This window comes from Zonotrichia albicollis, chromosome 7 (genome assembly GCF_047830755.1).
Source record: "Zonotrichia albicollis isolate bZonAlb1 chromosome 7, bZonAlb1.hap1, whole genome shotgun sequence".
In the NCBI taxonomy this organism is placed as follows: Eukaryota; Metazoa; Chordata; class Aves; order Passeriformes; family Passerellidae; genus Zonotrichia; species Zonotrichia albicollis.
The window spans coordinates 43281334-43297863 of record NC_133825.1 but is presented as its reverse complement, the minus strand read 5'-3'; the positions used below and the strand labels follow the sequence as shown (position 1 = coordinate 43297863).

At 35.1% G+C, this 16530-nt stretch overlaps 1 protein-coding gene across 4 annotated transcripts in view; it reads right to left on the bottom strand.

Moving 5' to 3' along the window:
• ATRNL1 (attractin like 1) overlaps positions 1 to 16530 on the bottom strand; it is a 438168-nt gene that overhangs the window by 274548 nt on the left and 147090 nt on the right. For all 4 annotated transcript variants that reach the window (XM_074545284.1, XM_074545285.1, XM_074545287.1 and 1 more), the window contains exon 21: positions 51 to 103. In XM_074545284.1, the coding sequence (XP_074401385.1) occupies positions 51 to 103 (53 nt within the window). The remainder of the gene's footprint in view (positions 1 to 50; positions 104 to 16530) is intronic.

The window sequence follows — 16530 nt, the reverse complement described above, 5'->3', positions numbered from 1 at the left end:
AATATGTAATCAACATTTCAGTATGTAGCATTAAAAATACAAGTACTCACAGTAGCATGTTCCCCTAAGTGGATTTCCAAGATACCTATTTTCAGAGTCACAGCTGCAGGGGGAAAAAAAAAGACAAAACCAAACATTCCCATTAAACAGAGTACAGCTTCAATAAAAAGACAGCTAGAATATTTATTCAAATAGCACGACTTTTAGTACTACCAATGCAAATTCATTCAAATAAGAAGTATTTAATATAGTTCTTAATGAGGGTGTGCTACTTTCTGGAGGCAGCTCTGTGTCATATAAGAAAGCCAAAAGAGTGACCAAGAGTTGAACAAAGAGCTTCAGTCACCTGCCTGAAGTCGGTGCCTGCTGTAGGACTCAGGGCAGGAATTCTGGGCTCTCTGCCCTCTCATGAGCAAAGGAGAGCCAGGCAGCCACCCCAAGCACTGGATCTCCTTATCCCTGTCCCCCAGTCACAGCTGATTCCCTCCCTCGTTTTGATCTGGCACAGCAGCATCTCAGCTGCTGAACTTCCATGAACTCCAGTGGCAATTGCTTCTCTTCACTGACCACCAAGGGCACCAGGTGAAATTCAAACTGAGTGTGATGTACTGATGCTGCTGACAAGACGTGCACATGAGAAGGGCTGGAGAAATAGCTTTCTTATTGAATAAGATAAGATATATGGCTATTTTCAGAGACATGAAATATCCTACAGAAATTCTGTTCAAATTCAGTTATATAACGTTACTCTAAAAATGCCAAATATCTTACTAGAAAATGACTAATCTTCTTTAAGTTTCCTTGGCTATTTCATGGAAGTCTCCAGCAAGGTTATAGTTTTCTCTTACATATACAGAAAGATTTACAAAACAAAGAGAAAGCTAATCACTGCCTATTAAATTTCATACAAATATTTTCCCAGAAGTAATCGGAATCATTTAGTATCTTGGACTAACTTTTCATTACTTTAATCTAACAAACTTAATTTGGAAGGAGATATTTTTGCTGTTATTTTATTTGTGATTGGTATTAATAATACATTCTGACTTGGATGTCATATCATTTAACAAGTTTCAGACTTTAAAATATTTTGATGTTTGTATTTCTGCTGGTTTCTTCAATAGTTTCTAAGTGGTGATTCCTAACATACTCATTGTTATTAAAAAAATAATCAGAGAATCTCCTTGACCCTTTGTTACAATACCATAAAGAAAATAATCAGCAGTGGCAATAAAATCAAAAAGTAGAAAAAAGATGTCCTGGACTCTGCCCTTCTGCACTCCTGATCCCACATTAGCATGAGAACTCTTTGCAGGGTCAACTATACAGAAATTCAACACTTTTTTAATACAATAATTTTAGTGATTAATCTCCAAGAAAACAAACCCCCCACACACTTCAAGTCTAACTGCAAAACACAATTTGTGGTCTTGTTCACAAAGTCACTCTCACCCTACAGTCCTCCCCACAGAATTTAGAATTTAGTAGAGTGAATTTAGAATTTAGAAGCGAGTCTGATCCTGAAGTAACTCTTTTGCATGTACTTGGAAAGGAGAAAATCTCTCAAATAGTAACACTGGTCTGCCTGAAAGAGTGCTTTTCTAAACATCACAAATATTATACAAAGAACAGGTTGCAACTGAAACAATAAAAAATATATTCATGTCTGAAAGGGCCTTTAGGTTTGTAATTCTGAAAGAGAGCTACAGGAAACGCACCATTTTTAAAGCAAGGGTTTAAAAGAATTCACTTTTCTTTATGTAAGACTGCCACATAAATAAATGAGACAGTGTATCATGTAGAAAATAATAATAACATTGTAAGAGGACTATTTTTCCTCTTGAATTGTTCCAAACTCAAAGCAGATTAAATGTAGCCAGTATTTAGAATATGCTGGGGTTTTATACCTGAAGGAAAAAAAAATAAAAAATAACCCTGTACTTAGAGTCTGAGGATGAAGGCAAGAAACTTCCCCTGCTGCTCACTGCTAATGGCACTGACCTGTGTGTGACATGCAAGAGCAATATTCAACTCCCAACAACAATAACTTTTCCATGGGGAGAAAATAAACAAATTCCTCTCTGAACTCTTGCCCAGCCAAAGCACTCACCTGTGGTGCTTTGACACTGAGAATAAAGGTTCAGGTTTTTTTTTTTTTAATCTTGAAAATCTTAATGAAAAAAGACAGCTGTTTCCATACAGCTTCCCCTCTCCATTCAGTTGCCCTTTTAATCAGATGCAGCCATCTCCTGTGGATCAATAAGTGCCAGAACCCAGGGATTTCCAGCATCACATACACCTTCCTTGCATTTTTATTTCTATTTATATCACAGAAAAAACCCAAACATGAATACATAAAATAAAAATATCTATAAACTCCATCTAACATAAGACAGGCTTCACAACTTACAAGAATATACAAAGGAATGGTTAACACAAAAATTACTGGGTTCGAAATATGTTGCAACATACAAGTATTCATAAGTACTCATTCAAATCCAAATAATTACCAACTCCCTGACAATTACAGAAGTGACCTTCAAACATCTTGAAAACAAAAAAGCAATGCAATTTTACAGCGATTTCAGTTGTTTCAGCATCACGTGTGCTGGAATGATAAAATATGCACAATAAAAAAGAACAGGGAATTACATCACAGCAAAGTATTTTGATGTATTATCATAGATATTATAGTCTCTGTGTTGGGAGCCTCATGGATGTACTGAAGGAGGGAATGATTTTGGGCAGGAGAGAGCCCTGGTGGGTGCTATCCCAGAGAAGCTCCCAGGATAAAAGGCACCATGGATGTGAGGGAGGAGGAACATCATGGACAGCACCTGTACAGCTCAGAGGGAAAATCCAGGTTCATCCAGTGCTGTAGGCACACAGGCACCCCAGTAACTGAAGGGGCATGAGATTTACCTGTTATCTGTGTTCTTTTTATGCCCTCTCACGAAAACAGCTGGTTTATTACACCATTTGTAGCCAGGCCTTTCATGCAGAACACTTCCATAATGTATATCAAGAATAACATGAGGTTGAGTTTTTACTAGTTAGGGAAGCCTGTTTTAATTTAAATGGAAGATACTGCTTAAACACTTGGTCTTCAGTGGAGGGAAAAAATGAAACTAATAGGATTAAGAATATATCTGAAATTATTCACACAAGCATGTATTGTGGGTTTCGATTAAATTTAGTTTTGTCTTTTAATCCTCTCCTATTTTATTAGCATACATATTGCTCTGCATTAGTCACTGATTATGGTTCCAATTACAAAATTTCCTATTTGCTGAATTGTTTCCTTATGAGCTTTACTCATTGTAGTAATTTTTGTATCTTTTCCAAAAGCCAGCACACATTGGACCATATGTGAAGCATAATATATGCCTCATATCTGAGAAATGGAAGCTACACTCATTATTTTATGTGCCATAGGGCCATGATCATTTGCTTTAAGTGGTCATAATGAATGAGCAGTTCCACTCTGGCAGGACTCCAAAGACACAGCTCCCATTTACAAGGACAAATGGAGGAAGGCTCCTATTAGGTTATGCACAAGTTCTATGGTTTGTTCCAATACAGAAGTATTCAATTCATCAAGCTCAGTGACCTTTGGATGGCCTGCTATTAGCACTTATTTCCCAACTTCTCCCTCAATTATCCTTTCAAAACTGAACCACTTTCTTTCACTTTTTTTTTATCTCCCTGGATTTTCTGGAAGTTCAAAATAGAAGTTATTGACAAATGCATTTAAAAAATAATTATTCTCATGTTTCTGACCAAGATAATGTCTCTCTTTCGCCTTAAATACAATAAATGTATGTAAATGAGTACATGTTTACAGTAAGACTGACAGATTTGGGGGGATTTTTAATGAATGAAAGGCTTCTTTCTAAGACAGAGTTTACAAACAACCTTTTGTTGAAGCTTAGCAGTGTCGATATTCCCGTGTTCTCTACCTTGCAGGCTTAACAAAGCAAAGGAACTGACAGGAGGGGAATATTTATATTTACATGCCTAATTTCATTGTCCTTACTGGTATGGCCCTTAAGAAAGGGCAAACCTTCAAGCTTCTCACCTGAGGAAAGCTATCAATATAACACCAACCTAGACTGACAGCTTTCTAGACAAGTGATTTGATCATGTGGGAACATTCCTATAACAGCTCATTTAACCTTTCATGGTGACGGTAGAAGCTTCTGCAGCTGAGGGTGTCACTGGTTCTGACCAGTGAGTGACTGATACCTGAAAGCCCCATTCACACCTAGGTCTTGATTTAGGCCTGCCCAGCATCCATACCTTTGTCACAGAAATGCCCAAGAACAACCACATCTTCTGACCATCCACAACAGATATGGTCAGCAGCACGGAAAGTGAGGAACCTCACAACCAGCACCTACAATATAGCAGCCAGTGTCATGTTTTGGGAGTTAAAGCAAGTTTAAAAGATTCAGAAACAGCATCATCCTTCCACAGAAGTGCTAACATTTAGATGCAACAGTTGAGCTCAGATGACATATTTAATGAAAAAGAGGCATTGTAAGCAATGCTAATGACTGCTTTCTGATTTTCAGAGAATAAGCTCATTTGCTAATTATTATTGCATTTTTGTCCTGCCACATAATCTTTATTTTGCTAAAGTGAAATATGTGAAATAGACAAACTTCATTATCCATAAATGCAAATTTATGCCTCTTACAGATAAAGGTCTGCTTCTTGACTGCAGTGACATTGTACTACATTGTCCCAAAGCTAACCATTAATACAGCAGTATACTCACACAGACAGACCTCTCAGATCTGGGTTCTAATGTAAAAATTGGACACTTTCACTTCTCACACTGCCAAGATCCTTCCAGTCATGAGTAACTTCAGATGAAAAGAATTATCAGCCTACCTCTTAAGATAATGATAACCTAAAAGGGTAAAGGTACTGGGATTTATGTTTCCAGTTAGAACTTTTTAATAATGTGGGGAAATGATTTATTTGGTTTTTTTTGGGAAGTGCATACAACAATGTCTTGAGACAATGTTTCATCTGTAGACCAATTTGTCTCTTCCTCACATAATTCATGAAAAAGGCCTAGGCCAGCAACACTTTTTATTTTTTTTAATCTAGGCTGATCTCACCGAAAAAAAAGTAAAACCTTCTAATGTCATAAGAAAGCTTTCCATATCCAGATCCCTCATGCTATTCAAATCCTTCTTCCCTGCAAGATCAAGAATAATTAATGATAAAGAATTCTTATATACGCCTTGAAATAATAATATTTCAAATCAAAACATCCATTGCACTCCAGGACAAAATAAGTTTTCAATGAGGTGTTACTTATAATATAATTATATAATTAAGAGAAAATGAAGGTTAATATGTAAAATAAAGAGTTTTCCAATAAAGTCTGGATTCTATTTAGTTCTTCCATACAAGAATAAAGTGACCTACAGCCCTGATTTACAATAGCTGGATAACTCCCTGTTAATCTTAATGAAAAAGACACCTAATAGATTTTGTATGCAGATTATTTGATGCTGCTTACTCTGAACAAGAAAAATCTCATGGCCATGGCCTTACCCTTACCTCTGGCACTCCTTTCTCTACAAATGGCCATGTTTTTTGGCAGTGATGCACAAACTTGAATATATGCAAAAAGGTGAACTTGGAAAAGCAGAGTTCCCTCTTATCAGTCACTGTTCCCTCAAAGTCAGAGGAGGGAAATACATTTCTTCTCTCACATTTTGACCTACATCAGACACTTCATCCAGCCCTTAGAAAGTAAATGTTAGAATATCTCGTAACTCAAAATAAGAAGTTCTGTTTACACTGAGAACCACAACTCTGAGAAATATTAGTATGAGTTTCTCAACCACTTCTTTCCTTTCAGAGGGAAGAATTAGATAAGAAGCAATGGCAAAATAACTGTGAAAACTTATTACTGCTTAAACTGAAATGCAACTCCTCCTAAATGTTTACTTTTTAAAAACCAGTGAACAGTTCACAAAATTCACATATGTTTAATCCTTTCAGAAGATAAATATTGATGAAATGTTTATCAACAATAGAGTATTCATAGAATCATAGAATGTTTTGGAAGGGATCTTAAAGACCATATAAAATAAATACATGCAAGTCAGTGTGCACTAGAACACATTGCCCAGAGAGGTTGTGGGGGTTCCCTCACTGGAGACATTCCAGAACCATCTGGACACAATCCTGTCCCCATGCTCTGGGATGGCTCCATTCTGTGATTCTGTGATCAGCTATTCACTGCCTCTTCTGGCACTTTCCAACAGAGTTTGTATATTGCTCTTGTTTAGAAACTGTTTCTCAAAAAGAGCAGGAGAGGCAGCAAGTCACAACATTAAATATTTTAACAGGCCCTGACAGTCAGAGCAAATGCATCGTAAATGGCTTCATCAAGTAGACCACATGAAAAATAAATAAATATACACACACTAAATCCCAAGTGGTTTACTGCATTTTCATTAGTCATTACTGAATTGTAAAATTTTACTATTACTAAGTGTGTTTGTAGTAAGTATATTTAACTATTAAACAGTTCCTGGCTTGTTTTTAAAAAATGTGCATTATAACATTACTCTTTTATTATTGTTGAATTTAATCTGTGGTTTATAATACAACTATTTTATTACTGTTGAATTTAATCTATGGTCAGTCTCTGAGGGAAATTATCAGTTACAACCTCAGTGCAGAAAGTTCAGTGCTGTGGTATTACAGAGTGCTATGGAGTTCTCAGCTGTTTGCATTTGATCTTTCTTGCATTCATTTCACTTTGTTTTCAAGATTCTGGGATGGGTTTTGTTTGTTTGTTTTTGTTGTGCTGAGGATTTTTAACAAAATCACTATTTATATAAGACTATAATTTCAAGGCAATTTAAGGAAAAGGCAATTTCAGAGATATGTATTTCAGGATGCCATACAGACACTATAATTTCCAGAAAATGGTACAAAGACAGGCAAGTTACTTTTTGTCTTTCTACTTCAAATTACGAGTGGTAACTTTGGTCATTTTCTTGTCATTTAAGACAACAATCTAGCACAATATGGCAATTAATATTTCCAAAAATATGGGAAATACTGACTAAGCCAAGACAAAAATGACAATTCAGAAGCAAAGCATATCACACATTTTGGACTTGACATTGCAGCTCAGCAATGGTCAAGTGCTGCTTAGATGTGGATGTTCAAGAATAGTAAATACAAAATGAAGAAAAAGGTATGAATAAATCAGAGTGCCATGGCTTTCTCTAGGCTGTCAGCTATACAGTATTAGGGAATTTTAGAAAATAGTCATATTATCTGAATTATTGCTCTACTTGCAACAACTTCTACAGTGCTAATGACAAGTTATAATATAAACATGATGAACAAATATCACAGATGTTTATATATAATACATACTGGAATTGGTGAGCTGTCATCCTTACCCTTAGGAGCCAAAACTTTGGCCATTACATTTTCAAGTAACTTTCAGTATTCCTAGATGACTTAGGTGTTTCTGATGAGATATTCAGAACTTTTACTTCCCGTAGATGTTCCCTATGGCATCAACAGAAATTCCCAGAGAATCACCAGAAAGCAAGCATGGACACATCACAGCTTCCAGACTTGTAGCTTCCTTCTTGACCTGCAGGTCTTTAACACCCTATTTTTGTCCATCAGATCATTCCAATATCTGTACATCTATCCAGTATGTTGTTCTGGTAAGTTCTCCTCCTGCCTAAAAGAACTTTCTTTACTCTACCCCTGCATAGTAGTCTATCAAATCCATGAGTTATTGCCTACCATCGTTCCATTTGGGCATATCTGGCCTTTTTTAAAGTCCTTTTTAATATCTAAGATATCAATCCCATCTAACCTGCACCATATTTTATTTGACTTTATTAAAAAAAGATATCAATCCAAGAGATAGAGAACTATCTATTAAGAATAGAACACAGAAAAATGTCTGGGTGGCTGGAGAAAGGATCAAGTCAGATACACACATCTGCTTTTCCCTGCCCTCTTGCCTATGAAGAGCCCAAATCCCCATTAGCTCATTATAGCACATAACCTCATGAATTTCCTGGAGCAGAGATGACACTGATACTTCTTTATGAAGTGCCAAAGTGTTGTAAATAAGTGTTTCTGTCTGTGGTGCAGCAACAATACTGAAACTGTCAACACTTCCAGTCTTGGCCAGCTCTCCTCGAAGTTATTGGACACTTAAGAAAACTTAAAAGAAATGGCTATAAAAGGAAGAAAAGCTGACCAAAATGAGACTATAGCCTCATGGCAGGGGACTATGAAGTATTTCATAACAGGAGTTTTGCTCTGCCAGCCCTGATCAGTTCAGACTATGTTTATATGGGGTTTGATGGGCAGGCTGCACAGGACTGCCACGGAAAGCAGCGCTTGCTCCTGTGTGAGTACAGCACTGAACAGAGTCTTTAAGTAATCCCAAAGACTTCCCAAAGGGCAATTCACAGAATGCAGCATTTTTCAAATGCACAAAATCTTATCCTAAACAATGTCAGAAGGAGAAAAGAAAATAAATTGTTTTGCTACTATAAGAGCTCTGGTGAAACTACTCACAGTGGATGAGAGAAATCTGGCATTCCAGCTCGGAGTGACTGGGAAATCAAACTCCAGCACTCCCCTAAAAGATATTTTATCATTCCATCACAAGTGCCTCAAAGACTCAAATCCTCTGCAAAGAGGCCATAAAATGCAGCTTTAGTGGGACTTCTGATCAGTAATCGATCTCCTGCATTTTGTAAGCATCACACTTGATGCTTGAAGTAGTTATTGCTAGAATTACCTCAGACACATGTATTACACTGGCTACAATCAGATTCTTCAGAGGAAAAAATGTTTTTTCTTTGCTTTATGGTCTATAACAAGGGTGACAAACCTATTGAATTAGTTTTGTAATTAACATGCTTTGAACTACATTTTAGCACCTTTCTCTATGTATTCTGAGGAGACCAATACGTGTTTTCAATTTTTAAAAGATTGCAGTGCAAAATATGCAGGTATTAAAAAAAATATTTCTCTTACTGAACAATGAAATGGAGTAATAAAAACCAGGTAATCTGCCAGAACACAGTCCTAATCTGATCCCCATCTGATCACCTAAAATATGAAAAACTATATTCAAAGGGCTATGCAATAAAACCACTCTTACAGTTGAAAATCCTGAGTTGAACATTTATTACTTTTTAACTCAATACACTAATAAAAATAACAGTTTTTGTTAGTCCCTTAGATGGACTTAGGATCAAAGACTAACTAGTTATGTGGCCAACCACTTTCCTATCACTCTGTGTGATAACAAAGAAAAAAGTGCTTAGAAACAAAAGAAAACTGAATGCTTTATGGCACGCCCAGGAAAAACCTGATTACAAAGTCATGAAATTTACTAAACCAAGACCTTTTTTGACGTCAGAGAGAAATAAAGAGAATGCAGGAGGCATACAAAAATCCTGTTTAGTAATCCAAACATACAGTAGAGGTGGGATATTACTGATGCAGAGATTATGTGGAACAGTTATGGCATAATCCCTTCACAAGTCTCTATTTCACCAGCCTTGAGCATTTCTGTTTTCTATCCATCATTTTCTCACTGTCTGTTGGTTTGCTTTTTAACTCAAGCCTGCATAGGATAATAGGCTACAATTACATTAACCGCCTTTCATCTCAGTTTGAATTAAATTTGTTCTGCGTGCCAGCATGAAAATCTGACCCCAGTCATTTTGCTTAAGTCAAGGAATAATAAACTCCCTCAGTCCAATAATTTAGCCAATGGTTTATAATATGAAATATTTTTTTAAACTGAGAGATAGTATCAAAATTGGTATTTAAGAGAAAAGATTCAGTTACATTATTTATCACTTATGTGCAAATATTTTGCATAATCGAGGGTGATTTCTAAAATATTTAAAATACAATCCTTTCCTTGGTTGTTTTCACATTCCTAAGGTCTTTTTTTTCACTTGTTTTCTGACTTGGTTTCTAAGTTGTGCTAAAATCCACAACATTAACCATAACTTTGAAATGCCAAATATTTTAATGTCAATTGAAAAAGAATTCTGGTGACTGAAATGATCCATCACATCATAAAAACAAAGTACTTGTTGCATTTTTCATAAATACGAGAAAGAAATCAACTGATAGCACAGTGGAGAGATGCACTCTGAGGTGAATTCCCTTTGGGGACTATCAGAGTGGAAAAAAAAAATCCAACTAATTTACTCTCCATTCTAAGTTTCTTTCCTGAATTTTTGTTTTAAAGAAAATATAACTGGGATGACCCTCTGATTTCAAAGTCCTTCTTCAGGAGTGACTTTAGACAAGTGTTTTGAGCACCATATCAGTTTTGAAATCAAAGAATATTTTATAAGCTATCCTGAATTCGTTGATTCATAATATTGATATTATTAGTAAGAGTGAGTATACATTCAAAAGGCAAAATATTAAACTGACAAACATCTCATAAGAAAAAGACAAGAACTGTAGTGAAATGTCCTGTTTTAAAAACAACATGTGCACAATATGATTTACTGCCAAATAGAAGAAATTTTTGATAATCAGGTTTGGATTCTGGAATCAGAAAGCAGAATTTTCTGTAAGGAATACTCACAAATTTTAGCAATGACTTTTAAATTTGCAGAAAACCATGTTCATACAAAATGTTACCTGGCAGTTTTTATTACAGTGTGATAATAGAATGTATGACAATTTACTGTAGTATGAGCAGTCAAAATATCAAATATGATACACTATTTAGAAACACAGAAAGTTGGATATATCTGGAATTAAGATCAATAAAACCACTATGAAGGAAGAAGATGTATTAGAATAATCCTTGGGTTGTACTATTGAATTTTTTTTTTTTTTTTTTTCCATTTCTAGGCCTGTATATAACTGGAATAGTTCAATTAGAACTTCTACCATTTTTATAAAACAGCTACATTAGTCACCATTTCTTTCATTCTTTCTTTTCTCTATGAAAAGTTCTGTTTGCTGAATGTTCATTGTAGTTTATGTTAAGGCCAGTACTTAAATGACACCTGTTGCAGAAAATTTCATTTGTCACAAACATAATTAAAACAAGACACAAGAGATTCTTAGGCTGAGGAAATTGTCAAAGGCTGAGGACACATAGGGAGTATGCACGGGTTCAAATATTTCAATTAAAAGAATCAACCTCCTCTGGCATAACAACTAAGTCTAAAACCAGCCTGTAATGATATCAGAACTTTAACTACACAGAAATATTCTAAGAATATTGAGCAGACAATGAAAAACAGGCTATTCATCTGTATAAAACTAAGCACAGACAAAGCTCAAACAAAAGCTGCTGAAGGGCAAATATCAAACCACTTATGAATCACATATTTAGGTATTTTCAAAAAATGTAAGAGCAAAAGCAAAAAAGTAATGGTACAGGAAATGTTTCATAAAGGCATAGGACAAAAAGATAAAATAATTAAGAAAACAAAAACATCCTAAAGGTTTTTTTCTACCCTAAAACCAGGGTGGAAAATGCATTTAATTTTATTCACATCAGGGTGGTATAAATAAAACAGAAAACAAAATGGGAAAAAAACCCCTACAGTGCAATGTACAATTCAACAAAAAATGCATTTTCTTAAAAAAAAAACCTTTCACAAATAATGGATTTACATTATTCCCACTTATGAATCTCAGAGTTATTTAACTTACACGTGGTTGGCACTGAACAGCAGCGGAGCTGTTCATCTGTTTAGATGTGCTACAACCTCTTTTATTCATAACTACAGAGGAGGCAATCCTTTTGTTCAACATGAAGCATTGATATATACATTTTTCATTTCTTACAATCACCATTTGTCACATTCAACTTTACCTTTCCTCATTAAAAAAAACCCTTTATTTACCAAGTACAGAAAACATCCAAAAACATAATGAAGGCAAATGAATGAATGAAAAGAAGCAAAGTATTAGGAGTGAAAAAAAACTTTGTGGACTTGTTTTGTGAAACTCCAGCTGCTATTCCATAGTGACATTTTACAATTAGCCTCCCAAGAGCAGGGGAAACAAAAGTAAACCATATGTTCCAAATTCTCACCAAACCGGAAAATCCCGTCTTAAACCTAAGCAACAAGGTGTTATCGTGTATTAAAATATTTATCTGAATCAGGGCCCAAATCTGTGATTAAATCAAGACTCTACGTAAGAGAGGATAAAATGACCTAAAGGAGAACAAGATGAGATTTTGTAGCAGCTGTTAGAAAGTAATTGCTGCCCTTATCTCCTTACGGATCTTGTAAGAACTCATTTCCAGGACAAATATTTTATTTTAAGTCTTCTTTATGAAATCTGATTTATTAAATCTCTTTCAGCCTGACTGTTCCTTTACCCTTTAATTCTTATCACTTCTCTGTGAGCAGCCCAAAAGTCTTTTCTTGCAGGACAATGAGCCCTTTTTGACACATTCTGTATGTTGGTTTGCCAATCTTACTGCTCTCACTTTGGCCTCCTGCTGTAATCCAGTATCCCTAAATTTATCTTTGCTCTGTGCAACACTGCAAATAAAAAGTTTTGTGGCAGATCAAATTTTCAAATGTGATTATAAGTTTGCTTTGATTCTGAATCACTCCTGACAGTATTTAAAACAGCTTTCCTAGCTAAGTTTTTACTCGGCCTTCTAGTACTTTGTTCTTTTCTTAAATTGCTGAAAAATTCCTTTTTTGTAATATCGAAATAATAGATAGAGATGGAGAACTAAATCTTTAAGTCAATCCTTCTGAAGTGATAATCTAAGCCACTCAGGCTCCACTGCTGAAGTTTAGCATATCATCAGGTTTTTGGATTGATTTATGGCCTTGTAATCAAGCTCCCCAGCCCCATTATCTAGTCAGCTATAAATACCACTTATTTTTCAATACATCCACAAGAAAAAAAAATATAGAAAGCTCAAAACATGCAAAGGTTGTGCAGCTTAATTTATATTTTATACTTTCTAGTGGTGATTACTCAGTACAGAAGAAGAAAAGAATAAGGGAGTATCTCTAATATTAAGGCATTATTTTCTTTCAGCCGGTGAAGGCAGATAGAATTGCTCCTCTGTTATTTCTTCTTGCCTTATCAGTTATCATTCCCTGTAAATACCTTGCATGTGATGGAGAATTTACTTTTTGTATCAAATGTTGTGAGTTTACCTTATAAGAGGTAAAATATTACATATATTTTTCAGTAATGTTTATTGGAACTTACTGTCTTTTCAAGTCTACATTATTCCATGTCATTCACGTGATAATGCAGGCTAACAATGAAGGCAAAGAAAAAAGGATGTTTATGTAGGCACATGTGCTTATATATGTTCTGCCTGCAGAATTCATTATCCCAGGCAGTCCATCTCCCAATTTTTAAACAGGAGTGAAAATAATATTCCTCTTAAATAGACAAAGCTGCAGCAAAGGAAGAATATCAGTACAGGGAATCACAAGAGATTTCAGTGACCAAATAAAGGATAGGACTTCAACCACACTTCTGAAGCAGCATGGTTTTCACAGCCTCCTATTCTTCATTACCTTAATTGTTAAAGAACAACTCAGATACCTACAGCTTTCCAAGCAACTCTAAAATGCTGCATGCAGTCCCCTTATCTACCCAACCATTCCAAGAACGGGATTTTATCTCATTTCAGTTACCCATCACAAATGCAGGAGTGGCACAGAAAGCCCCTGTAGCAGCACTGTACTTGGGCCATGGGGAAGCAGGAGAACTTGGGCTCTCCTGCAGCAAGGCACAGGCAGGGCTGGGATGGAAAGAAGATTCAATAGATAAGAAAACCTGCCTGACTGCCAGATGTCTGCACATGCAGCTGCAGCAGAATGCAAGTCTGTTGGCAGGCTCCTCAGGATGAGGACTCCTTATGCACAATTTAGCACTGTGTAATTGATGTGCACAGTCTACATAATTATCAGGAAAAAAAAAAGAGGACTAATGCATTTCTCACTCCCATGTCTTAATACCAAAACACATTTCTTAGTTCTCTCTGTGCATAGCTTTAATCTTTTGTGTGCATTCTTCTAATACTCTTGGCAACTACTGAAGCAATTTAAAACTAATAACTAGCAACAATGTCTTAACTTTGAAACAAAAATTGAAACCAGAAATAAAACTATTCCAGTCAAATTTTCATCTAAATGTAAAGGTATGCAATTGGCTGAAAGAGGAAACAGAAAATGAAAATGGCAGTAGGAAGATGCATATTTCATCTATTAGAGACCATAAGAAGAAAAGAAAAGCAATCTTTCCATCACCAGGAGATTTTTATCAAATAGTTTCTGTAGTACCCACCTGACCTAGACTTTCCTTATTGCTCTATAAAAATTCTTTTCTTCCCTTTCTCAGTAAATAAAAATATATGAATATCACAAGCTGAAGTTGATGGATATATCTATCAATGAGTTTTCATCACAATGTAGCTTCATTTCTTTTAGTCATTTGTAAGGTTTTGAAAATAGATTTTAAGTTGAGCGCTGAGCAATCCATATCAAGCAAGAGAAAGAGGCATTATTCCAATTTCAAACTTAGCTTTGTGTTGATAGCTCAGACAGAGCTCTGAGCTCTCACACTGGTATTTTCTTTTCCCATTGCTACCTCTACACTTGCACTTCCTTAATGACAAATTGATTAAACCAGATGTCTATTTCAACTTTAACAACTCTTGTACCAATTACTAATTACCATACTAATGGCCTATCAGGTGCAGATCTATGCTGCACAATGGGTATTTTATCTGAGAGTTAAGAACTGAGAATAATTAAGAGATTTTCAGCAGCTTTGAAAAATCATGAGAATTGTAGATCTACTGAGAAGAATTTGAAATTCAAAAAACCAGTATTTTTAAACTCACAATTTAAAAAGAATCAAATGTTTGGATTACTATATACATTGAATTTGTGCACTGAAAATAAGGAAACCATTAGTATTTTGGATGGATCTACCTTAGAAAACTGCTGTTCTTTCAAATAAAAACCACGTCCTCCACGATGTATTGACTTGGATAGCGCAAACCCTGACAGCAGACACAGAGTCCCTTCAGCCTTTGTTTAGTCCTCATCAAAATTCCATCATCAATCGGCTGCAATAAGCAGCAATAGCAACACAACCATTTTAAAGCCATTCAACACTCACTGTACTATTGCAAGCCTGGTTTTCAACAGAAAACAACTCTACAAAAGGCAATATTTTCAGTTAACTATCAATAAAATCTATATCATCTTCAAATCATTCAACCTGTGGATCTTAATGCCTAACTTAATACAGATTCTATTGAAAAACTATTTTCATTGTAATTTCTCCTTGCACACTTGCTCTGTCCAGGTAAAACAGGAAAGCCTGGAGTGCAAGAGGACTTTTTTATATTAGTTCAACTCAGGAGAGAAGTACAGTGTTGGTTGAATTCCAACTTACCTCCCATTCCATATACATTTTGAATTTTCCACACAGTGAAATAGTAAGGAAATAGTAATTTTGACAGGCAATATCCTAATGCTTTATTTTATTTCCATAGTGTCCTGATAATTCAAGAGAAAACTATTCTGAAGTAATTCCTATATATATATATATACTTCCACTGGATTTAATTACAGTGATTTTATAACTTTGCAAAAAATCCATTTTAATAAAGTTCAGACAACATTCAATCAAGTATTACAGAAAATTATGGATATTAATAATATTCAAACATATTAAGTATAGATCAGGCCAAATAATCACTCATTTCTATCTAAAAGGAATTTTCCTTAAATTAAAACAGAAAAAATGTTTTAAGTCATTTAAAAGGCATAAGTGCTATTCATCATTTATTAAGAACTGATGCTTTGTGCCTCACTAATTGGTGAGGTGCAAAGGGTTCATTTCAGGAAGTTACAACTTCATTTAAAAACAAAAAAAAGCAAACCCAATAGAAATGGAAAAGGTGAATTTTGGGGGACAGCCAATACTATTTAATAAGCTCACTATAGAATCTTTCCTGTCACAAATCTCAAAAAAGGTCAGAATTTACATGAACATGCACAATATACTATTTTCAGAAACAGCTGGGGTTCCTTTGAAATAATCTCAATTTCACAGATCACTTTCAAATGAAAAGAAATTATCTGTCTCAAAACTCAATATATTTGTGGCCCACAACAATTTTTACTGTTTTTTCTCACAAGTGGAGTTTCCATTACTGAGTACTTAAAGTCTAGCAGCACATAATGAAATACCAGTTTTGTGTATTGAAATCAATGTCTGTAACTAAATCATAATTCTCTTTATAATATAACTCCATTCTCTCTAAACTTCAGCCAGCCAAACCTCATTTGTTCAGATAATCAGTTAAGGAAAACGAACCAATTCTTCTTTCTCTCTAATAAAATACTGTAGAAAATTCTTACTATTTACTCAATACAGTAGTACCATGAATGACTCAGGGAAAGAATTTAATGAAGTTTTTTACTAGAATATATTTAAATGCTTCTACCAGAGAAG